Consider the following 25,463-nt stretch of genomic DNA (forward strand, 5'->3'; position numbering starts at 1 on the left):
TGTCCCCATGTGACAGAGAAAGACATACTGGTTTCTCTTTTGACGAGGACACTAAACCCATCATGAGGACCCTATATTCATGACATCATCTAAATCTAATTATGTCCCAAGGCTGCACCACCAAATACCATCACACCGAGGGGTAGGTCTTCAAAATATGGATTTGGGGGTGGGACGTGGAGGGGACACAATTCAGTTTGTAGCATATGATAACCTTCAAACTGGTCTCCCTGTGTCCAGTCCCTCTTACTTCTAACCAGTCTCACACACTATTCCAGGATAGTCATTTGTGAACCATAGTCAACCCTGGGCCAATTTCTTTTTCGCTGGTCTTTTTTTTTTTTTTTTTTTTAGCTGAAAGTGAAATATTCATGCCTGTACAGATTGCTTGCATAGCCCTTTTGTGGCTTCTGATTAACACTTGAGACAAATGTTTGCACCAGCACACATATCCCACGAACTGCTTATAAGGGCTTACCAAAGTGCCAAGTGGGAATTATTCAACTTCAGAAATTTGCAGATCTAATTGCCACCATGTACCTCTATGTGGAATTTTTCTCATGTGATCTTTACTATGATTCTTCAAGCTGTCCTCATTGCACAAGTAAAGTAAAGCTCAGCGGGGCAAAGTAACTTGTCCAAAGTCACACTGATGGGAAATGGCAACATCAGGATTCCCACCAGAGTTTGTCTTTCTCCAAAAGCCATACCTTCCATGGTACCTCAGGACCTCTCATGGTTCATAGTGCTTCTATGAGTACCCCTGAATTTTTTTTTTTTTTTTTTTGAGACGGAGTCTCACTCTGTCGCCGGGGCTGGAGTGCAGTGGCTGGATCTCAGCTCACTGCAAGCTCCGCCTCCCGGGTTCACGCCATTCTCCTGCCTCAGCCTCCCGAGTAGCTGGGACTACAGGCGCCCGCCACCTTGCCTGGCTGGTTTTTTGTATTTTTTAGTAGAGACGGGGTTTCACCGTGTTAGCCAGGATGGTCTCGATCTCCTGACCTCGTGATCCGCCCGTCTCGGCCTCCCAAAGTGCTGGGATTACAGGCTTGAGCCACCGCGCCCGGCCACCCCTGAATTTTTACACGAAAAATAGATAACACGTTTTCCAGGCTTCCTTGCTCTTTCCAGGTGTAAATGGGGTATTTACATTGAAAGGCATCACAGCCAAGAGTGACCTATATTGCTGTTGGTTTGCTCACTGTAGATCAGAAAATAAATGGTTGATATAATCTGTTGGCCAGTTCCACTTCTCGCCACTAAGTTACCATAACTTGTGCCTATTATTATAATAATATATTTGGAATTCACTTGGCCTCCTAGATCTTATTTCAGCCATTCTCAGAAGCCAGATTCCTTCTGTCATTTCCAAGTGCTCTCTAAAGATTAGCAGCCGATACTATGTGAGTGAGAGTCAAGTGTTCGTGTCAGGGACTTATGTGGCTTTCTCAGAGCCATGGTTTACAACATGTGTGGGTTTCTTGTTTATGGAAGCCACATGCAGACAGAAGGCAACCCTCCTCATCCACCAGGTATTTCTTTCAATATTTACCACAAGTTTTCTCCCTTTCTAGGACTGTAAAATCAGTGGGATGTTGACAGCGGACATCTTCCCCCTCCTGCTCATACCCCTCACCTCCCTCCCAGCTGACCCTCTTTTAATCTTTCCAATTTCCAAATGTATCAGCCTTCCCCCCGCTAGTTACATAAGCTAGAAGCTGGATATCACTGGCACCTTCCTTTCCGTAATTAATAGTTAACATGAGCATCAACAGCAGCTTAAAATTTTCAAAAAGGCTCTAACTACAAAGCATTCAAAAGAGAGGCCATGATGTTGGCAATATGCGTGAAACAGACACAAGAAATGTTCTCAGGATAGCCACTTGGTAGCTTAACAAACTGAGTGCCTAATATGTGTCAGGGAATATGCTTAGAGCTTTTCATAGGGTACCTCATTTAATCTTCAAAAATAATAAAACCCTATATGGATTGGTACAACTATTCTTTTACAAATAAGGAACTGAAGCTTAGAAAGGTATATTAATCTGCTTCCAGGTACAAAGCTAACCCATGCCTCAGCCAGGTTCAAACAGCAGCTGACTGACTTAGGACCTGTGTTCTTTAGTCATTGCAGCCAATCTCCAAAACGAGTTTCAATTCAAGTTCATCTGAATTCCCATAAACCACCATCATTTCTCACGTGGCTTCTGAAGTAGCCTCCTCACTGGGCTTTCTTTTTCTACATTTGTTCTGATAATTCATCATCCACTCAGCAGTCAGGGTGATTTTTTGAAATGCACATGAAATCATATTATATACTCTAGAGTTGAAAACACTTGAATGGCTCCTTATTGCCTTTAAGATAACATTTCAAATTTTAATTCTATTTATAAGGCCTCTGAATCTAGCCCTGCTTAGCTCTCCCTGTTTCTTCCTCTGCCACTCCCTCCCCTGCTCCCTGCCTGCCTGCCCGCCCGCCCGCCAGCTACGGGGTCCAGTTTCTTGAACACACCAAGTTCTTTCATCCCACAGGAACTTTGTATGTGCTGGACTCTTCCTGAAATGGCACTTAAAGATGCCTTCCCTGAGCATCCAATTAAAATACATTGCCTCTGTTACTCTCACTTATAGCAAACTACTTTCAAGGCAACTGTTGATTTCTGCATTTGTTGACTTAGTCTCAGCTGGATGACACATCTTCATGTGTCTCCCTTCTATCTTCCCCATAAACTCTGTGAGAGGAGAGACCCTGTTTGTTTTCTTTTCTACTTTAGAACAAATGCACTTTAGTTGAATGAATGAATGAATGAAAGATTTGTCACCAAAATCATTTTGCCTATGTAGTGGTTGAGTGAAGCAAAGTTCGATGTAAAGTAAAAGTTAAATGTAGTCTGCCTACAGAGAATGGTGCCAGATAAGTAATATCATCTGAACTGTCCTGGCTCAAGACCAACTTTTATAGGGTGAAGAAATGTCTTCTGCCACCAATCTGAAAATAACTTAAATGAACCTAAATGCATAACTCATGCATGGGGTGGTAGAAGGATGCTCTCAGATGGTTTGGAAGATGGTGGGGCAAGCTCTCCCTGCAAACACTGATCACTCCCCCTGCCCAGTTTATAGGCCATAATCTATGACATAGAGACATTAAAGTAAAAGCAGGTTTAAAAACTTCTCTGGGGAAAAATCACAGTTGAAGTCATAGATAAAAATGAGATTGCTGAAAGCAGTAGACACACACAGTATGTTTAAAAGTTCATCAAACTCACTTTGTCAGGTCATGCTATGGATATAGGATTCACCGGGGCAGGTCTCCTGTGGATATCAGAGGCACTGAGCCAGGTCATCCTATGAGTACAAGAGTCACTGGGGCAGGTCATCTGTGCATATGGGAGTAACTGGGCCAGGTCTCCTGTGGATGGATAGAGGTGTCACTGGACCAGGTCATCATGTGGCTATGGCAGTGACTGGTCAGATCATCCTATGGATATAGGAGTCACTGGGCCAGATTATCCTGTGGATATAGGAGTCATTGGGTCAGGTCATCCTGTGGACATGGACATCACTGGGGCAGGTCATCCTGTGGACATGGGCATCACTGGGGCAGGTCATCCTGTGGACGTGGGCATCACTGGGCCAGGTCATCCTCTGGACGTGGGCATCACTGGGCCAGGTCATCCTCTGGACGTGGGCATCACTGGGCCAGGTCATCCTGTGGACATGGGCATCACTGGGCCAGGTCATCCTCTGGACATGGGCATCACTGGGCCAGGTCATCCTGTGGATATAGAAGGGTTTTTCTAGTTGTTACACACAGTTGTCCTCCTCTTTATTTTCCAAACCCTAATCTAGCAGTAAATGGCTTATATCTATACTCATATTAAAACAAGCAACTCCCAGTAAAGAGAGTCTGTTCCTTGCTACTATAAATCTCTCTGGAGGCTGAAAGTTGGTCCCTATGCAGTTTTCAACTACAACCCTTAGATTTGGTCTGGTGGGAAAACAGGTCCATGTGTTTCTCCATTCCTCCATATCTCATGGCAGGGATTCCCAGGTTTAGAATTCCAGAGATCAACAGAGTTTCAATAATGATGTGTAGGAATGGTATAGAGTTGCCAGTTATTTACTTTTCTAAGCAAGAGCATTTATAAAAATAACAATTTATCACCATAATTTTATAAGGGAAAATTATTTTATTATTGAAAGGGCCAGGAAAGCTATAAGCTCAGAACAAAGGACAGTATTTAAATCAAATAATGTTATTAATTTTTTAAAAGTACTCCATTCTTATTTTTCCCATTTTCCCATAAATTGGTGTGAACATCGGTAGAAGTGAACACCACTGTTCAATAGTGACTACCTAGCATAGGAATTTGCATAATACATTGTCATTAGATTGAATAACCAACAGGTAATCTGGTGTTTACCTAACTTTACCTTGCTTTTTAAGTTAATTATTTCACAAAATTTGTGCTTGATGGGTATATGGTAATTTTAGGTTTCTACTCCTATGATGATATTACTCATAATTTGCTTCTTGTTTTTTTTCATAGTTTTAATTACCTTTGAATGTACAGTAAGTATTTCTCTTGTTCTCCTTAGCTTTCTGATTACCAAGCTGACTTCAGCCGGTGGTGGCAGAAAGAGATGAAAGCAGTGAAATTTCCATCCCAGGGAACAATCTTTGATTATTATGTGGACCACAAAACGAAGAAATTATTGCCTTGGGCTGACAAAATTGCCCAATTTACTATGGATCCAGATGTGCCTCTGCAGGTAGGTGTGTGGAACATAGCAATTGTATTAGTCCATTTTCATATTGCTGTATATATTTTTTAAAAACCCTGAAACTGGGTAATTTGTAAAGAAAAGAGGTTTAATTGGCTCATGATTCCATAGGCTGCCCAGGAAGCATGATGCTGGCATCTGCTGGGCTTCTGGGAAGGCCTCAGGAGATCACAGGGGAAGGGGAAGCAGACACTTCACTTGGCCAAGGCGGGAACAAGAGAGAGTGAGGGGGTAGGTGCTGCACACTTTTAAATGACCAGATCTCATGAGAATGAATTCACTATCATGAGAACAGTACCAAGACGGATGGTGCTAAACCATTTATGAGAAACCGCCCCCATGACCCAGTCACCCCCGACTAGGCCCCAACTCCAACATTGTGGATTACAATTCAACACGAGATTTGGTGGGGTCACAGATCCAAACCATATCACCAATATTCAAGTGAAGTGTGCTGATGTGATCCCTTTAAAAAAAAATTCTTTTTTTTTTTTCTTTCTTGCCTGATGAATAAGTTATTGTGTTAATATGCTCAGCATATGACATATATCACTGGGAGAGAAGAGTCGCAGTTATAAGACTGCTTAGTGGCCGGGCGCGGTGGCTCAAGCCTGTAATCCCAGCACTTTGGGAGGCCGAGGCGGGTGGATCACGAGGTCAGGAGATCGAGACCCTCCTGGCTAACATGGTGAAACCCCGTCTCTACTAAAAATACAAAAAAAAAAAAAACTAGCCGGGCGTGGTGGCGGGCGCCTGTAGTCCCAGCTACTCGGAGGCTGAGGCGGGAGAATCGCGGGAACTCGGAAGGCGGAGCTTGCGGTGAGCCGAGATCGCGCCACTGCACTCCAGCTTGGGCGACACAGCGAGACCCTGTCTCAAAAAAAAAACAAAAAAGAATGCTTAGTGAGATGGCTGTTATATTTCTGCATCCTCTTTTTAAAAAATATTACAACTTAAATCTGCAATAACTATAAAATATAAAGAAATAGTTTATATTTTCCTAGAAACTTTGTGAGTTTGTAAACATTGAAGGCATATTTCTGTTCAGTGATTCTTATTTCTGAACTTACTGTAAATTTCTTAGATAGCACTTTTCACATATAACTTTCTTCTTATACCCTCCAGCTATCAAATGAATATGTTTAATCTCCTCTTCTCACCTTTCAAAGTCACATGACAGCTGATGATCCAAATGAAACTTTCTCTCTTCACTGTTTCTTTTCATAGATCGCTCTTCTACATTTCCCTTAGATTCAGTTATTCTTTGATCATCTTGTTCTGCCTCAATGTGTTTTCCTTTTCATTTTATTTCTTCCTCGAAATCATGTCATTCTGATTCATTTTGGAGCTTATTATTTTGGGAGTGCTGTATGAGTGGCATATAGGTGATTTCTGTGGCATTTATTAGGAGGCAGTTAGTGTCAAATAACAGAAGGCCCAGTGCATTCATTTCCTGGAGCTGCCATAACAAAAGACCAAAGACCAGGTGGTGTAAATAGTAAAAACATATTTTTCTCTCAGTTCTAGAGGCTAGAAGTCCAAGATGGAGATACCGAGGGGTTTTGTTTCTCCTGCAGCCTCTCTCCTCAGTTTGCTGATAGGCATCTCTTGCTGTGACCTCACATAGCCTTTTCTCTTTGTGCACATTCATGGGCACTGTCTCCCTGTATGTCTAAATTTCCTCTTCTCCTAAGGACACCAGTCACATTGGATAAGGGCCTACCCTAATAGCCTCATTTTGACTTAATTATCTCTTTTATAAGTCCTATTCCCACATACAGTCACATTCTGAGTTTTGAGGGGTTGAGGCTTCAAGAGATTAATTTTGGAGGAGACATAATTCAGCCTGTAATAATGTGCCCTCTTGACTCCCAAAATTCAAATCCTACTAACATACAAAATACATTCACCCATTCCAACAGCCCAAAATTCTTTTTTTGTTTGTTTCTTTTTTTTTTTTTTTTTTTTTTTTTTTTTGAGATAGTCTCATTCTGTTGCCCAAGCTGGAGTACAATGGTACAATCTTGGCTCACTGCAACCTCTGCCTCCCGGTTTCAAGCAGTTCACCTGCCTCAACCTCCCTAGTAGATGGGATTACAGGCACCCCACCACCATGCCTGGCTAATTTTTGTATTTTTAGTAGAGACAGGATTTCACCAAGTTGGCCAGGCTGGTCTTGAACTCCTGACCTCAAGTGATCCACCCACCTTGGCTTCCCAAAGTGCTAGGATCACAGCCATGAGCCACCACACCCGGCCTACCAACAGCCCAGAATTCTTAATCCATTCCAGTATCAACTCTAAGTCCCAAGTATGATCCAAATATCATCTACATGATACATTTCATCTATCAATTCATGAAATAAATTGAGGTATAATTCATCCTGAGGCAAAATTCCTCTCTAGCTGTGAACTTACAAAACCAGAGAAGTTACCTGCTTGCAAAATACAATGGTAGAACAGGCATAGGATAGACCTTTCCATTCCTAAAGGGAGAAATCAGAAGTCCAAAACTTAGCAGAGCAAATTCCTTTAGATTCTTAAGACTTCAGAATAATCTTCTTTGGCTCAATGCCCTATACCAGGGCCCACTGGGATGATGGCCCTGCCTCTGGACCCACTACGGCGGCAGTGTTGCCCTTGAGGGCAGCCCCACCTCCATGGCCCTGGGCAACAGCCCTGTCCCTGGGGCACCGGGCAGTAGCATCCTAGCTCACTGACCCCACTCCCTGAAAGTGAGGGAGAAATAGCTTCATCTCCCTGTTCTGTAACTTTTGGGCCAGTGATGGCATCAGTGGATGTTCTGCTGATCTCTGAATTGCCTTTGGAGTTACTTTCCCTTTTCTTGGAGGTTAATACATACCTGCAGCCAGGTTGCTAAATTGTCTTGTCCTATAGAATCTAAGAAGTCTTACCTTCCTTCATTTTGTCCTGTTTCCATCCTTTTTACCCCAAGCTGGCAATATTTCTGCTGGTATAACCGCATCTGTATCTCTGACTTCTTTTGAAATAGCTGATTTTGTCTAAGAATTACACCCATAATTTCTTCATGGAGTCATCCTCTGGTCACACTTTGGTGTTCTCTCCAGAATACACTTTCTCATGTTCTGCATATGGACAAGCTGAGAATTTCCCAAATCTTTAAGTTCTAGTTCCTTTCTGCTTAACAGTTACTTCTTCAATATGTCTTTCACCTCTTTAATTTTGCTAATAATAAGGAGAAACTAGGTCACACCTTCAACACTTTTCTTAGAAATCTCCTCAGTTAAGTACTTGAGCTAATCACTCACAGATTCTATCTTCCACAGAACACTAGAATGCAATTCAGCCATGTTCCTTGCCACTTTATGACAAGAATTGCTTTTCTGTCAGTGTCAAGTAGCATATTCCTTATTACCATCTGAGGCCTCACCAGAAGCCTCTTTAATGTCCATATTTCCACCAGCAATCTCTTCAATGCAATCTAGGCATTTTCTTGCCTGTGCCTTAAAACTATTCTATCCTGTTGTCTTATCCTGTTCCAAAGTGACTTCCTCTTTTTTAGGTATCTGTTACAGCAGCAGCCCACTTCTCAAAATCAAAATCTGTATTAACCATGATGAGATACCACCTCACACCTGTTAGAATGTCTGTTATCAAAAAGATGAAAGATAACAAGTGTTGTCAAGAAAAATGAGAAAATGGAACCTTTGTACACTGTTGGTGAGAATATCAATTAGTACAGCCATTATGGAAAACAGTATGGAGGTTCCTCAAATTAAAAATTGAGCTACCATATGATCTAGCAATCCCACTTCTGGGTGTATATCCTAAGGAAACAAAATCAGTACGTCAAAGAGATATCTGCACTCGCATATTTACTGCAGCAGTATTCACAATAGCCAAGATATGGAGTTAACCTAAGTGTCCATCAATGGATGAACGGACAAAGAAAATGAGGTTCATACACACGATGGCATATAGATTGAGCATCTCTAATTCAAAAATCTAAAATGTTCCAAAATTAAAAACTTGGAGGGCTGACATGATGCTCAAAGGAAATGTTCATTGGAATAGTTTGCATTTCAGATTAGGAATGCTCAACCAGTACGTATAATGCAAATATCCCAAAACCCCCAGAAACTGAAATCCAAAATACTTGTGGTCACAAGCATTTCACACAGGGAATATTCAACTTGTACCATTCAGCCTTTACAAAGAAGGAAATCCTGTCCTTTGCAGCAACTTGGATGAACCTGGAGTACATTAAGTGAAATAAGACACAGACAAATACTGCATGCTCTCACTTATTTGTGAAATTTTAAAAGTTGAACTCATAGAAGTGGAGAGTGGTGTGGTGGCTACCAGGGGCTGGAGTTAGGAGGTTGGGGAGATGTTGGTCAAAGGATACAAAATTTCATTTAGGAGAAATAAGTTCAAGAGATTTGTTGTACATGGTGACTATAGTTAATAACAATGTATAGTATTTTTAAAAAACCATTCAGAGAAAAAATTGTAAGTATTCTTCCCATAAAAAATAAGCACATGGGGCTGGGTGCGGTGGCTCACACCTGTAATCCCAGCACTTTAGGAGGCTGAGGCAGGTGGATCACCTGAGGTCAGGAGTTCAAGACCAACCTGGTCAACATGGCGAAACCCCATCTCTACTAAAAATACAAAAAATAACTGGGTGTGGTGGCATGTGCCTGTAATCCCAGCTACACAGGAGACTGAGGCAAGAGAACTGCTTGAACCTGGGAGACAGAGGTTACAGTGAGCCAATATTGCGCCATTGTACTCCAGCCTGGGCAACAAGGGTGAAAGTGTCTTAGGAAAAAAAAACAACAAAAAAACTATGTGAATTGTAAGTGTATGTTAATTTGCTGGATTTAGCCATTTTACAGTGTATACATATTTCAAAATATCAGGTTATACACAATAAATATATACAATTTTGTCAATTAAAAATTAACTTTTTTTTTTAAAAACATATTTTAGCTCTGTGATCCAAAAAAATTAATTATAGTTGTAACCTAGAGAAACCCAACCACACATACAAAGATGATCATGGCCACATTGTTCCTGACAACAACCAAAAAAGGAAAATTGAAAAACTAAGTTGTAATATATTAGTAGAATGGAAATCTACACAGCAGTAAGCAAAATTACCTAGACCTTGATACACCAATATGAGCATATCTCGAAAGTATAATGTTGATTGAAAAAAGCAAACTACAGAATAATCTGTATATTCTGAAACTGGTTGCATAAATTTACAAATAAAAGTTCAAATAAACAAGCATATCTGTACAGTAGTCCCTCACTTATCCATGGCTTTGCCTCCTGAGGTTTTGGTTACCTGTGGTCAACAGTGGTCCAAAAATATTCAATGGAATATTCCAAAGATAAGCAATTTATAAGTTAAATTGCACACTGATCTAAGTAGCAGAATGAAATCTTGTGCCACCCCACTTCATCCCACCCAGGATGGTAACCATCCCTTCATCCAGCTGTCTTGGAGACCAGGTCAATTATTGTGTATTGCAGTGCTTGTGTTCAAGTAACCCTTATTTTACATAATAATGACCCAAAGTGCAAGAGTAGTGCTGCTGACAGAGTTGTTCTATTTTATTATTGTTAACTCTTAGTGTACCTCATTTATAAATTAAACTTTATCATAGGTATATAGGTATGGAAAAAACAGTATATATAGGGTTCTGTACCATCTGTGGTTTCAGGCATTCCCTGGGTGCCTTGGCACATACCTCGCCAAGGTTAAAGGAGGACAACTCTATTAGTTTGCTAGGGCTGCCATAACAAAATCCCATAGACTGGGCAACTTCAGCAACAGAAGTTTCTTTCTTCACAGCTCTGGAGGCTAGCAGTCCAAGCTCAAGATGTCAGCAAGTTTGGCTTCTCCTGAGGCCTCACTCCTCATAGCCACTTTCTCTCTGCATCCTCACATGGCTTTTCTCTGTGTGTATGTATCCCTGATGTCTCCCTGTGGGTTCAAATTTTCTTATAAGTACACCTATCAGATTGGATTAGGGCTCAGTCGAATGGCTTCATTTTAACTTAATCGCCCCTTTAAAGCCCCTGTCTCCAAATACAGTCCCATTCTGAAATACCGGGGTTAGGACTTCATGACATGAATGTTGTGGGGACACAACATTATCAGCCTGTAATATGACTCCAGTATGACTTCATCCTAACTCATTACAACTGCAGCAACCCTATTCCCAAATAACATCACATTCTGAGATACTGCAGATTAGGACTTGAACATAGAAATTTGGGGAGGAGACAGTTCAACCCCAAACAATGAGGAAATTTATTATTTCACAAACAAGGAATTCAGAGGTTGAATAACCACAATGCAGATTAATTCTGTGACTTGGCAGCATCACCAAGGATTCTGATCATCCCGTCTTTCTGCTCTTCTTAACATTGACTTGAATTTAAGACAGCCATCCCTTTGGTCTCAAGATGTCTCTGGTAGTAAACAACTTCAAAGGAGGCAGGGACTTTCTCTTATCTTTTTATTAACAGTGAGGAAACCTTCCTCAGAATTCTGGAGCTGACTGCCTCCTGCATCTAATTCTGTGGACTGGACCATGTGCCACCTCTAATTCAGTCTCAGGCCTTGGCAGCGGGGCTGCCGTGATGGGCTTTGATGAGTCCTCACATCCTGCAGGAGCCAGGCAGAGCTTCCTGTGGCACACATAGCTATGTGGGGGAGGGGTGAGGACTTGGACAAAGTGGAGTCTTTCCCAACAAAGAAGCAGCAGGGAAGTCCGGGTGCAGTGACTCACGCCTGTAATCCCAGTGCTTTGAGAGGTCAAGGTGGGCTGGGTCACCTGAGGCCAGGAATTTGAGACCAGCCTGGCCAACACTGTGAAATCTCTTCTCTACTAAAAATACAAAAAATTAACTGGGCATGGTAGCTGGTGCCTGCAGTCTCAGCTACTTGGGAGGCTGAGGCAGAGAATCGCTTGAACTCGGGAGGCAGAGGTTGCAGTGAGCCAAGATCGCGCCATTGCACTCCAGCCTGAGCAACAAGAGCGAGACTCCATTTCAAAAAACAAAAATAAGTCAAAAGTGTCTTCTCCATCTGCTTTATCTATTTGAAAATCTTGCTTTTTGTTCAAGCTACCTAGAATTCAGCTATCTACAAGTATGATCTAGCTGGTTGAAGGCTGAGAACCTGTAATCAAGAACTGCTGAAGACCTGAAAACTGCTATCACAAGGTTGATGCACCTTAGTGATGATATCTTGTATTCAGCAGAGAACCTATGAGCAGTTTGTGCTCTTTCTTTCCACACAGTTGTACCAAATGTGATTACTTAATTAACAGCATCTTAAATATAGTGGAAGATAACCATAGGAAGTCAATAATAATAGAAATACTAATATTATGCTGTTGTATGTCAAGTGCTTTACTGAATGCTGTACATAAAGCAATCCTTATAGCAACCTTCTAAGGCAGGGACTGTCACTAGCTCCCCCCACCCCACCCCCGCCTTTTTTTTTTTTAATATACGGAGAAACAGGCACGAAGAGAAGAAATACATATGGGTAGTAAGTATAAGATGACCAACAGTTCTAGTTTGGGATTAAAGGAGTTTCGGGAACACTGGACTTTAAATTTTAAAACTGGGAAATCCCTAGCAAACTAACAAGAGTTGGTCACACTAAAACAAGCAAAGCAGGATTCACAGCCAGGCAGCCTGGCTCCAGAGTCCATGCTCTGAAGAGCATTCTATGTGTAGATAAGAGAGAGGTCAGGCTCTGACAGACTTGGGTTTGAATCAAAGTACTGCCACTTACTAGTAACCATGACCTTGACCAAGTCAGTTATGTTCTTTTAGCTTTAGTTTCATCACCTCTGAAATAAAAATAACAACTGTCTTTACAGGTTTGTTATGGGTGTCTTATGACATTATGCATGTAAAGTGCTTAGCATGGTACCTGCCACACCCACATACTCATTTCCCAGTAAGTGTGAATTATTGGTATTAGTATGTGAAAAAGGCCAGCAGACAAATTTAAAAGCAAATGATGACAACTAGCAGCAAGAAAGGAGAAAAAAATATGAGATGCAGCTCAAATGTTTATTAAAGAGTAGTCTAGAACTGTTTAGTGTAGCACAGAACAGTCTGTCTTTTAGTAAGCCCTAAGAGCATCACTGAATTAAAATGAAGTTATAGAGTAAATGTTCAGTCATGAAGATGATCTTGAATTGTATATAAAAGACTCAGTTGGGTCAGCCTTGGTGGCTCACACCTGTGATCTTAGCACTTTGGGATGCTGAGGCAGGTGATTGCTTCAGCCCAGGTTTTTGAGACCAGTCTGGGCAACATGGCAAAACCCCATCTCTACAAAAAATACAAAATAATTAGCTGGGCATGGTGGTGCATGCCTGTAGTCCCAGCTACTTGGAAGGCTGAGGTGGGAGAATAACCTGAGCTTAGGAAGTCAAGACCCTGTCTCAAAAAAAAATAGTCATTAAAAAAACTCACAATCGGCTGGGCACGGTGGCTCATGCCTGTAATCCCAGCACTTTGGGAGGCTGAGGCAGGCAGATCACAAGGTCAGGAGATCAAGACCATCCTGGCTAACACGGTGAAACCTCATTTATACTAAAAATACAAAAAAATTAGCCGGGTGTGGTGGCAGGTGCCTATATTCCCAGCTACTTGGGAGGCTGAGGTGGGAGAATAACCTGAGCTCGGGAAGTCAAGTCTGCAGTGAGCCATGATCACACCACTGCACTCCAGCCTGGGTGACAGAGTGAGACTCCATCTCAAAAACAACAACAAATAAAAACAAAAAAACAAAAAAACCTCACAATATTCCATTGTGTTTAGTATATGCTAGCCAGGTAGAGAAGAATTTCATCCATTATAGACTTTATGTGAATTTCTTATGAACAATATGAATCTTGCAGGTAGATTCTCCCCTCCTTTTAAATTTGAACACCAAGAAATGCAACAAATCATTAATTATTGGCCGGGCGCGGTGGCTCATGCCTGTAATCCCAGCACTTTGGGAGGCCGAGACGGGCGGATCACGAGGTCAGGAGATCGACACCATCCTGGCGAACACGGTGAAACCCCGTCTCTACTAAAAAATACAAAAAAAAACAGCTGGGCAAGGTGGCCGGCGCCTGTAGCCCCAGCTACTCAGGAGGCTGAGAATGGCATGAACCCAGGAGGCAGAGCTTACAGTGAGCCGAGATCCGAGATCCAGCCTGGGCGACAGAGCGAGACTCCGTCTCAAAAAAAACAAAACAAAACAAAAAAAATTAATTATCTTTTGTATTTTGTGTTTTGTTTTGGTGCCAAAACCCAGGATCAGCTATCTTTTAATCACTGAGCAAAATTCTGTTTACTGCATATCTACATCTACTTCTTGTTCTGAAGCAAGGCATGATATGTTTCAAATGTGTTTTGGTTTCTTCATATTCCACTTAAAAGCCATCATTTCTCCCTAAACTGGTCTCTTCCCACACTGAACTCCTTTAGCATGCTGAATCATTTAGCCATTTAATGAGGGCAAGGAATTCGTCCCAATTTTCATTTGTGTGTGTCTTGACTTCTCAAACATTTTCTCATCTCCTGAAATGTTGTAGATAGTTTCTTACATGTTTACTATATTCCCTTCTGTGCTTATCACAATGTTGGGTAGAGAGTAGGTATTCTGAAATAAGGAGCCTTGGGGGCTAGTACTTAATTTGGAAATGATAAATCAGTTGTTTACTTTATGGTACTTTGATGGCATTATCTAATTGCTCTCCTCAAGCTACAAAGTCTGAACGACGACCATTCAAAACTGAAAATAAGGTGGAATCTCTCCCGTTGGGTGCTAATCTGAACTATGAATTATTTGGATCTCAATTCTAAAGTGACTGTGTTGAGTTTGATAAAACATTTTGAAATGCCTCTCACTCGCATGAGCTTGCTCTCTCTTTCTGATTTTTGTTCCATTCTGTTTCTCCTCCCAGACAGTTCTGGTTCACACATCAGAGACAACTCGTCTTAGATATTTCATGGAGTTGTTGCTTGAGAAAGGAAAACCTCTAATGCTAGTAGGAAATGCAGGAGTGGGAAAAACAGTCTTTGTAGGTGACACATTGGCAAGTCTTTCTCAGGATTACATAATATCACGTGTGCCTTTCAACTACTACACAACATCTGCAGCTCTGCAAAGTAAGTGCACCTGTTTATTTTCCAGAAACAAGGGATCAAAAATCATCAAGGTGGGAACATGTGGCCCAAAAGACTAATAATACCTTTCCCTAGAATTTAGAGTTGTTGCTTGGGCCTCAGATGAATTTGTACTTATCATCCTTGTCAAATATACGTTCTTTAAATATTGTTGTGATTTTAGCTTTTTATGTCACTCATGGCTTTATTTGGGTGATTATGCTTTAGAACAGCAAGAATATACATCAGTAGTGTTAATGTGGTACCTCAAAACCACTGGTTGCCTTTAATTGCATGGAGTCTTACCAATATAAGGGTATACTCAAGGAGGTATGTTCTGGCTACTTTTTCAAGTAAGAGATTAATTTAGGATAAATTCATTAAAACTGAGTAAATGACAGAACGAAGAGGCATTAATGAAATCTTAAAGTCACTAGAACTAATTTTGAACTATTGAATAACTAATCAATGTAATCAAAAGAACCTCACAGATCTGGGGCATTCCCAGAGTTAGGTAGGGTGAGCAAGAGACATGGGAAGTAGAGGGGAAATCTCAGCTGATGTCGGAAGGCCAGTCACTCTCCAGCAGGGAAAGGGAGCTCTGTTGGGGGGCAGCCAAACTCTCTGATGTCTAATTGTTTATTAAAACTGTTGAGTTGTCCTGAATGTGGGTTCCCGAGGTGTCTGTTTATATGTGGATATATGTTGTTTTCTTAGCTATATCAGTGGAGACTAATAATACTAAAAAATACAAAAAACTAGCTGGGCAAGGTGGCGGGCGCCTGTAGTCCCAGCTACTCGGGAGGCTGAGGCAGGAGAATGGCGTAAACCCGGGAGGCGGAGCTTGCAGTGAGCTGAGATCCGGCCACTGCATCCCAGCCTGGGCGACAGAGCGAGACTCCGTCTCAAAAAAAAAAAAAATTAAATACATTTTCTTACTCATTGACATCATTAACAGCCGATAGTGATTTTTCTATCAACTTTTTATTAGTCATTTGGTCTTGTCTTTATAAATGGAACCCTTAGAAAGCCAACTCAAGCCAGGTGTGGTGGTACATGCTGGTAGTCCCAGCTATTCAGGAGGCTGAGGTCGGAGGATTGCTTGAGCCCAGGAGTTTGAGTCAAGCCTGGGAAATGTATTGAGATACCTGTCCCCCAAAAAGAGTCAGTTATTTCATTCATCTCTTCAGAAAATACATATTATTTACCTACTTTTTCCCAAGCATTGTGTGGGGTATATGTTTTTCATTTACAGATATGAAAGAAAGACTCTATGATTTATAAATGGAAGATTAGGCTACAGTTCAGTAGTTGAACAAATTACTTGACCATGATGTGAGGGCATCTTGCTAATTCCTAAAAGGAATACAGGCATGAATAAGATTTAGAGATGGCCTATTAGTATGAGGAGTAGAAAGAGCTATAGTTGTCAGTATACTTGTAAAGAGAATTATGGTTTCAAACATTTGAGTTGGGGCAACAAATGGGCAAAGAAGAAGATTAGGATAGAAGGACCAGCTTAAGGAAAGACGTGGAAGAGAGAAAATTGTGGGACACAGTCAATGAATTGAATCTCTGTGATGCCTGAAGCATAGTGATTGGGTGGAAGATAAGGAAAAGGCTAAGCTATTGATGTGGAGTTATACTGCAGATAGGGTGACCACCTATCCAGTTCGCCAAAAGACCAAAGTGTTTTCTGGAACATGGGACTTGTAGTGTTAAAACTGGGACAATCCCAGGCAACCACCGATGGTTGATCATGCCAACTGTAGAGAATGCTAAGACACAAAATGAGGGGACTGTGAACCATTGATAGGGAAGCAAGTAACTGACAAGGTGGGCACTGTCTTTTGAGAAGAGAGATCTGAGGTGGGGAGATCAGTCCCCCTGAGTAGTATAAGCGCTATATGTAATGTGACCCTGGACCACAGTTGTAGAAAAGCGGGTGGCAAGTTGGGAACATATGGAAATGAGGTGAAGTACCATTTATGGGCTGTGGTTGGACAAACACGGGACCAGGAGAGAGAGAGATTACTGGGAGGCTTTGCATCTGGCTGACTGGGCATGTTAACCCCATAAGCAAGAGCACAGAGGCAAAAGGGAAGAGGTGAATTATGAGTGAGGAAGAGAAGATGTTAAGCTGAGTTGGAAAAGAGGCAGATTTAGTGTTGGCTGAACGTTGGATGGTAGTGGCTAGTAAGAATTAATGCTCAGCAAGTGTTTGGAAATGTGGGTCTGCCTCTTGGAAAAGGTGTTTATTTATTGTATGATTCTTTGTTCATTCATTCATTCATTTGTTTGCTCATTTAAAAAAAGTATTTGTTGTGGCCATTGTCGGTGGTATAGCAACGAATATGACATAGTTCATTGGTCTCAAAATACTTATAGTCTGTTTGGAGAGTCAACAAGTAATTAGATACTACATCTCAGACACACACTGGTCTGGATTTCCTTCACCCAGGACTTTAAAAAATAGACACAAAGTCATATAGACACAGGAAGAAATGTAACTTTATGTATACACGGATGGTGTCTACATTGTGGATAGTGTCTACGTACACTGTTCTTGTGCTTCTGCACTCCAGCCGCCTAAGAAGACAGGTAGGAGAGACTTTCCTGAGCTGTTCCCAGGCTGTCCTCCAGAGATGATAAGGGAACTGAGAGACCAGGCCATAGCTGGACTAGCGGTGGCCATATAGAATGGGTACAGGGAAGGAAGTACACAGATCAGGAGTTGGGTTGTTTCAGCTGTGATGGACAAGGTGATGTCATGCTGCACATGTTGCAGTCTCCATAAAGGAGAGGTGGAGTGACTTCTGGCAACAGGAGGGAGATTGGCAGGAGAGCGTGACACAAAAGGAGGGGCCAGAGACACATGTCAGGTCTCTTAACCTATGAAGAGGTGACACCTGAAACCATGGGGTAGATGAAATCAACAGAAGAAGGTAAGAACAAGAGAAAAATGACTAAACAGAACATTGACGTTCTATTGATTGGTGGACAGAAATATATGTTTATTTCAGAAATTCTTGAGAAACCCCTAGAGAAAAAAGCTGGTCATAACTATGGTCCTGGAGGAAATAAAAAATTGATTTATTTTATCGATGACATGAACATGCCTGAAGTGGACTTATATGGCACTGTTCAGCCTCACACCCTGATCCGGCAGCATATTGATTATGGACATTGGTAAGCAATTCTCTGTAGTTTACTGTCTCCCAAAATCTAATAATTATTATGGATAATAATTATGGATGAATTATTATGAATAATTATTATGGATGAATTCAAGTGGAATTTTTTTTTTTTTTTTTTTTTTTTTGAGATGGAGCCTTGCTCTGTAGCCCAGGCTGGAGTGCCGTGGCGCGATCTTGGTCAAGTGGAATTATCCCCAGTTTCTTCTAAGGAATATCTTTTGGGTTTACTTTGTATCTCTTTTCATCATATTAAATGGAATAGTTTCCCTTTGTATCTTTGGAAGATTGGATTGAAAAGTATCTCAGAAATGTTAAGACTGTCCAGAAATCATGTCCTCTTTAAGAGTTAACTCACACCAAATTATTTAAGAGAAACTTGATCTGATTTGGCAGGGTGTAAATGTTTGGGCACTGTAGTCATCAATTCCTGACAGTTAACTATAGGGACAGCCCCCAGCCCATCCATGGAGTCTTGCTGTGAATACAAGATAGTTTCTACAGAGTAACATGAAAATCAATAAGCAGTAATAGCTTATATTGATGCAGCTCCTGATCTTGATTTTGGCATCAAAGGAGTTAAGTCACCTTCAGTTTTCTGAGCTTCAGTTTTGATGTCTCTCAAATAAGGCTCACAAGGTCAACCTCACAGAGTGATTGTAAGGATAAGGAGATAATATGTGATGAAGTCCTTGATGAACTGTTATATTTTGTTGTCTTGTCATCTCCAGTTTTTGGATTTAAGGTTCTATTTTCTGTCTTTCAGGTATGATAGACAGAAGGTGATGCTTAAAGAAATCCGCAACTGCCAGTATGTCGCCTGCATGAATCCAATGGTGGGCAGCTTCACCATCAATCCTAGGCTACAGGTAGGGTGTTGAATACTGCACTCAAAAACTGTAGATCTGTATTGTGTTGCTTTTGAGTACAGATTAGGATTCCTATGGGACATCTGATTAAGCATGTTTTTCATGGCAGCTGTACCATATTTTATTCCCACTAACAATAGACAGGGGTTCTAATAAGCCTTTTTGTTTTAATTAGTAGACTTTACTTTTTATATCAAAGTTTATAGAAAAATCAGCTGGAAGTACAAATAATTCCTATGTACTCTCTTAATGCCCTCACTTGTTTTACCCTATTATTAACATCTTGCATTAGTTACAATGATCAGCCAATATTGACACATTATTATTAACTGAAGTTCAGAGTTTACATTGGGATTCCTTCTTTGTATTATACATTCCATGGGTTTTGACAGATGTATAATGACAAGTATCATCTGTTAACAATATCATACAGAACAGTGTCACTGCCCCAAAATCTCTGTACTCAACCAATTCGTTCCTCTCTCGCTTCCCTCTGAGTCCCTGGTAACAATTGATCTTTTGTCTTTTCTTTACTATTATTATTGTTGTAAAATACATGTTACATAAAATTTACCACATTAACCATTTCAAGTGTACAGTTCAATAATATTAACTACATACATAATGTTGGGCAGCCAAGATCACCACCCACCTCCATAACTTCATCTTGTGAAACTGAAACTCTGTATCCATTGAGCTCCCCTTCTTCTCCTCCCCACTTTCCCCTGGCAACCACCATTCTACTTTCTGTGTCTATGATTTTGGCTATTTTAAGTACCTCATATAAGTGGAATTGTCCAGTATTTGTCTTTTTGTGGCTGGCTTATTTCACTTAGCATAATGTCCAGGGTTCATCCAGTTGTGGCATATTGCAGAATTTTTTCCCTATTTGAGGCTGAGTCATATTCTAGTACATGTATTTACCACATTTTCCTTAGTCGTTCATTCGTTGATGGACACTTGGGTTGCTCCCACATTTTGGCTCATGTAAATAATGCTGCTGTGAACATGGGTGAACAAATATATCTTCAAGACCCTGCTTTTAATTCTTTGGGGTATACACCCAGAAATACAATTACTGAATCATATCAGAATTGTACTTTTAATTTTTTGAGAAATCATGGTACTGTTTTCCATGACAACTATACCTTATGTTATTCCCTACCAACAGTGCATCAGGGTCCCAGTTTCTCTACATCCTCACACACATTTATTTTCTGTTTTGTTTTGTTTTTTTGACAGCAATCATGCTGTTGAGTGTGAGGCAGTATCTCGTAGTTATGATTTGCATTTTCCCAGTGATTAGTGATGTTTTTATGTGCTTATTATTCATTTTTGTATCTTCTTTGGAGAAATGTCTATTCAAGTCTTGTGCTCATGTTTAAATGGGTTTATTTTGTTGTCACTGAGTTTTAGGAGGCCTCAATGTATTCTGGATATTAATCCCTTAAGCACTGATATTTTCTCTGTTTCTATAAATTTTACCTTTTCCGGAATTTCATGTAGTGAGAGTCATAGGGTATGTAGTCTTTCCAAATAGGCTTTTTTTCACTTAGCTTAACTATGCACTTAAGATTTCTCCATGTCTTTCCATGGCTTGATAGTGCATCTCTTTTTATTGCTGAATAGTAGTCACTGTATGAATGCATCACAGCTTGTTTGTCCATTCATCTACTGAAGGACACCTTGGTTGCTTTCCCTTTTGACAGTCATGAAGGAAGTTGCTATAAACATTTGTGTGCAGGTTTTGTGTACGCATGTAAGCTTTTTAATCATGACAACAGCAGCAGCTACCACCAACATATGTTCAGTAGCATACAGTGGTTGCTTATTCATCTGGACTCAGCTGAGACTGAGCTCAGTGACTGCTGATCTTGGCTGGGCTCATCTGTGCATGTTGGGGATAAACTGTCAGTTAATTTGATGTGGCTTTGGCTGGAGTAACTGTGACAACTTGGCCCTGCTTTATGTGTCTCTCATACTTTAGGGCCTGTAGAGTTTATGGCAAAGTCAGAGGCTTAACAAAGTAAGTAGAAATACACACCTCTGACAATGACTGGCACACTGTCACTTCCACCTCCTTCTGTTGGCTTAAGTAAATCACATGGTCAACCCCAGAGTCAGAGTGGAACACTAAAAAGCTACATGGTAGTGGGCCTGGATGCAGGGAGGAGTGAAAAAATCAGGTCTTTGCAATTTTCTGGTACAATCGTAATTTTTACACTCTTATATTTGTTTTTCTTTTCAGAGACATTTCACAGTGTTTGCATACAATTTTCCATCTTTGGATGCACTCAGCACCATCTATGGCCAAATCTTTAGTTTCCACTTCCAACGGCAAGCATTTGCTCCATCAGTTCTCAGGAGTGGCCCCACTTTGATCCAGGCAACAATAGCATTCCATCAAACAATGATGTGTAACTTTTTACCCACGGCTATTAAATTCCACTACATCTTTAATCTGAGAGATTTATCAAACGTCTTCCAGGTACCTTGACTGCTCTATGTTATGCCTCTTGAGTAGACAAATAATTATAATACTATGTATTAGCCCACTTTTTGTGTCACTATAGAGAAACACCTGAGGCTGGGTAATTTACAAAGAAAGGAGGTTTAACTGGCTTATGGTTCTGCAGGCTGTACTAGCATGGCCCCAGCATCTGCTTCTGATGAGGGCCTCAGGAGCTGACAATCATGGTGGAAGGTCATGGGGAGCCAGTATTTCTCATTTTACATGGCAAGAGCAGGAGCAAGAGTGAGTCGGGGCAGGTCCCCAAACTTTTAAACAACCATATCTTGTATGAACCGAGTGAGAATTCACTTATTATGGAGGGGATGGTCTAACTATTCATGAAGGATCTGCCCCCATGATCCAGTCACCTCCCACCAGACCCTACCTCCAACACTGGGAATCACATTTCAACACGAGATTTGGAGGGGCACACATCCAAACCATGCCATACTGTTAACGGTGTTCATTTATAAAACAGCTTAAAACTATGGTTATATACTTTCATATGTGTTCTTTAACTTTACTCGTAAACTTCTCAGGAAGTAAATATGGCAGGTTTATTATTCCCATTGCATCAATGCGAACAGTGCTTCTCCTCAAGTCATATAATGTCTTTGTCTGTGCTGCTGTGACAAAATACCTGAGATTGGGTAATTCATAAATAATAGAATTTTATTTCTCACAGTTACGGAGGCTGGGAAGTCCATGATTAAGGCACTGGCAGATTCAGTGTCTGGTGAGGGCCTGGTCTCTGCTTCCAAAATGGTGCCTTGCGTGGTGCATCCTCACAGGGCAGAAGGGACAGAGCAAATGGGGCAAATGCCCAGTACCCCTTTCATAAGATCACGTTGCCCTCATGACCTAGTCACCTCCTAAAGGCCCCACCTCTTAATATTGTCACATTGGCAATTAAGTTTCAAGACATGAATTGTAGGGGCCATTCAGGCCATGGCATATGGTGACTTGGCAGTGGAAGCAAAGGTAGATGTCTGGGCTCTTCAGATTGAGTGAGTGAGTGCTTACTGTTCTGAGTGCCAAGTAAGAAGGATAATTGATCATGTATTTGCATAAGGCATTTATGTGTGATTTTAACCATATGTTAAGAGAAATAGTAATTTTTAAATTGTTGGATCATTTTGGTTTAATATTGAAAATTACCTTGCTTACCAGGTAAAAGGACAGTGTTTATGTATTTGACTTAGCAAATTCTGAAGAGGGAATTGAAAGTCTGGAATTATTTTTTTAAATCCAACTAATGCGGTCTACTCTGTACAGTACAAATGGATGGCTGAAATTTCTTTTGTGAGAGAGGTGGTATATTGATTAAATATGGAAACTCCATAGGACTTCTTTATATTTTTATAACCGTCTTTTCAGAATTACTCCACAACTGCCTCAAGTCCATAACACAGCATTAGTCAGTTGCTTCTTATGAACACGGAGTAGTTCTTTTCATGTCTGTGTATCTAGCTCCTGCCGGAAAGATTGCTTAATACCGTGCTGTTTAAAAGCAGAATTTTAATCTCGGAAGGACAGGGAAGAGAGGTCATAGGTGAAATGGGACTAGAGGACTGCCTCCTCACTCTTCATATCCAGCCTGTCCGCAGCACCTGGCACTGCCAAATAATTTTTTAGCCTTTTGCAACTTAATTCTGCACAACTCCCTTACTATTCTCCTGTGCATCCAGAGTAACCTGCCTCTCTCCATGAGGAGGGAGTGGATGTGAATCTAAGATACTGAAAGCACCATGAGTGGGCACAGGAGTCACAGTGTGTTGGTGCTAGACCCAGATCTACCCATAAAGTATGAATTTGGGTACTTTACTTTTGGTCTTGTATTCATCTGTGAAATGATTAGACTGATACCAAATGATTTTATAGTAAAAAAAATATGATTCTGTGACTTTCATGTTAGTACTGTGACTTTCTGTTTGTACATTGGTTTTGTAAACTTAGTCCATTGTAAGGTTTAATAGGCTCAAGTACTCAGATGTGATCTTTCACATCTGTGCTGGCTCTTGAAATGGTCTTACTTGCATACCTAAAAATGGGTATAAGCATACTAAAATTTTAAAATATTGCACTTTTCAAAAAGTAAACCTACTTTTATACACAAACATGCACATTACTATTGATGATATTTCTTTTAACTTAAGCATTTGCTAAATTCACATTTTAGTTTAAAAAATGTTAAACTTATTTGGAATGTCATCAACCTCTGAATTTAAGTTATTTTCCCCCATTGTTGCCTTGTAGGGGATTTTATTTGCTTCTCCTGAGTGTTTAAAAGGTCCACTTGATTTAATACGTCTGTGGCTTCATGAATCTGCCCGTGTTTATGGAGACAAACTGATAGACACAAAAGATTGTGATTTGTTTCAGAAAAAAATGCTGGAAACTGCTTATAAATATTTTGAAGTAAGTGTGTGAATATCAGAGGTCTCTACTTACTCCAACACCAACTGGGTATTGGGACCAAAGTTAGATGAGGATATGAGAGAGGTGCACAAGGGCTTACCTTTTTGCAATGGCTTTGACTCCAGAATACACTTGGTCTATACTTGGGAACATTCCACCCACCTACCCATGCATGGGTCTGCAAACATTTCTCTAGCTAGGCCATGCTGCCCGCAGCCGGACCTCTGTGGATGGTTGACATGCCATATTTTTCTTTCTCGTCCTGCAGGGTATAGATAGTCACATGCTACTTCAACAGCCCCTCATCTATTGCCACTTTGCTAACAGAGGGAAGGACCCACATTACATGCCAGTGAAGGACTGGAAAGTGCTGAAGATGATTCTTACGGAAACCTTAGACAACTACAACGAACTAAATGCTGCCATGCACCTAGTTTTATTTGAAGATGCGATGCAACATGTGTGAGTTAGTCACGATGCTTTTTCATAAAAGGAAGAATGGCTGGGTATCCACAACTGTCATTTTTCAATAGATCATACTAAGCACTCTGAACCAGCAGTTCTTATCTGCTGTTTGACGTATAATTTTAAAGTATAAGAGGGTTGCTTTTTAATGTCACATTCTTAATAATGTCTTACATAGGCACATTGTTTTCTGAGATGCCATCATATCCATTATTTTACTTGAATATTAAGAAAGTGGAAATGTAAATTACTTGTTCAAAGTCACATAGTTCATAAGGGACAAAGGACTGATTTTCATTGATTAAGCAGGTTTTGTTGAGTGCCAGCTAGGAATATTGCCAGCCGTTCAGCAATTTTGTGCAAATTATTTAAAATGGGGGAGGGCTCATGCTGTGTTGGCAGAAAATTAGAAAAAGGCATCTGTCCTTGGATAGAGCATGGCTGATAAGGTTCTCGCTCACCTCCTAGACCTGGTACCTCACGTAGTGCACAGACTGTGCAACCATCTACAGCCCCTCCTATCAGACATTGTTCTACGTGCTGAGATACAGCAGCAGTGAGCACAATCCAGTCCCCTCTATAGTTGAGCTTATATGTTAGCAATGAAAATGGACATCTAAAAGGACATGAACAACTAAGCAAGAGAGTGAGCAAGAAAAATATCAGAAAGTGATGTGTCATGCCAAGAAGGAAAATAGGTTGATTCTGTGAAAAACACAATATATGAATTTCCAAAGACGGACTGGGCATCTCTGTGAAGAGGTGACATTTAAAGTGAGACCTGAATGATACCTAGGTGCTGAGCATGGAAAGATCTGGAGGAAGAACATTCTAGACAGAGATAAGATTGCATCTGACCCTAAGGCAAGAATGTTTGAGATACAGAAAAGAAGACCAGTTAGGCTGCAGCATAGAAAAAAATATGACAAAAATGGAGAGGCAGGAAATGGCCTTACCAATACGGAGTATTTCCTTGTAACCAGAAGAAGGAAGTTTGATGTTATTCTAAGTGCAGTGAGAAGTGGTTGGATGG

The 25,463-nt window shown here is 40.8% G+C and overlaps 1 protein-coding gene across 1 annotated transcript in view; it reads left to right on the forward strand.

Moving 5' to 3' along the window:
• The window catches only part of DNAH11 (dynein axonemal heavy chain 11), a 407,209-nt gene that overhangs the window by 197,419 nt on the left and 184,327 nt on the right, over positions 1–25,463 (forward strand). Inside the window, exons 45-51 of the mRNA XM_033192171.1 lie at positions 4,603–4,776; positions 14,771–14,975; positions 17,996–18,161; positions 18,933–19,035; positions 21,284–21,523; positions 23,804–23,965; positions 24,234–24,427. Coding sequence (XP_033048062.1) covers positions 4,603–4,776; positions 14,771–14,975; positions 17,996–18,161; positions 18,933–19,035; positions 21,284–21,523; positions 23,804–23,965; positions 24,234–24,427 — 1,244 coding nt within the window. The remainder of the gene's footprint in view (positions 1–4,602; positions 4,777–14,770; positions 14,976–17,995; positions 18,162–18,932; positions 19,036–21,283; positions 21,524–23,803; positions 23,966–24,233; positions 24,428–25,463) is intronic.

Source organism: Trachypithecus francoisi, unplaced genomic scaffold, assembly GCF_009764315.1.
Source record: "Trachypithecus francoisi isolate TF-2019V2 unplaced genomic scaffold, Tfra_2.0 Lachesis_group4, whole genome shotgun sequence".
NCBI classification, from domain to species: Eukaryota; Metazoa; Chordata; class Mammalia; order Primates; family Cercopithecidae; genus Trachypithecus; species Trachypithecus francoisi.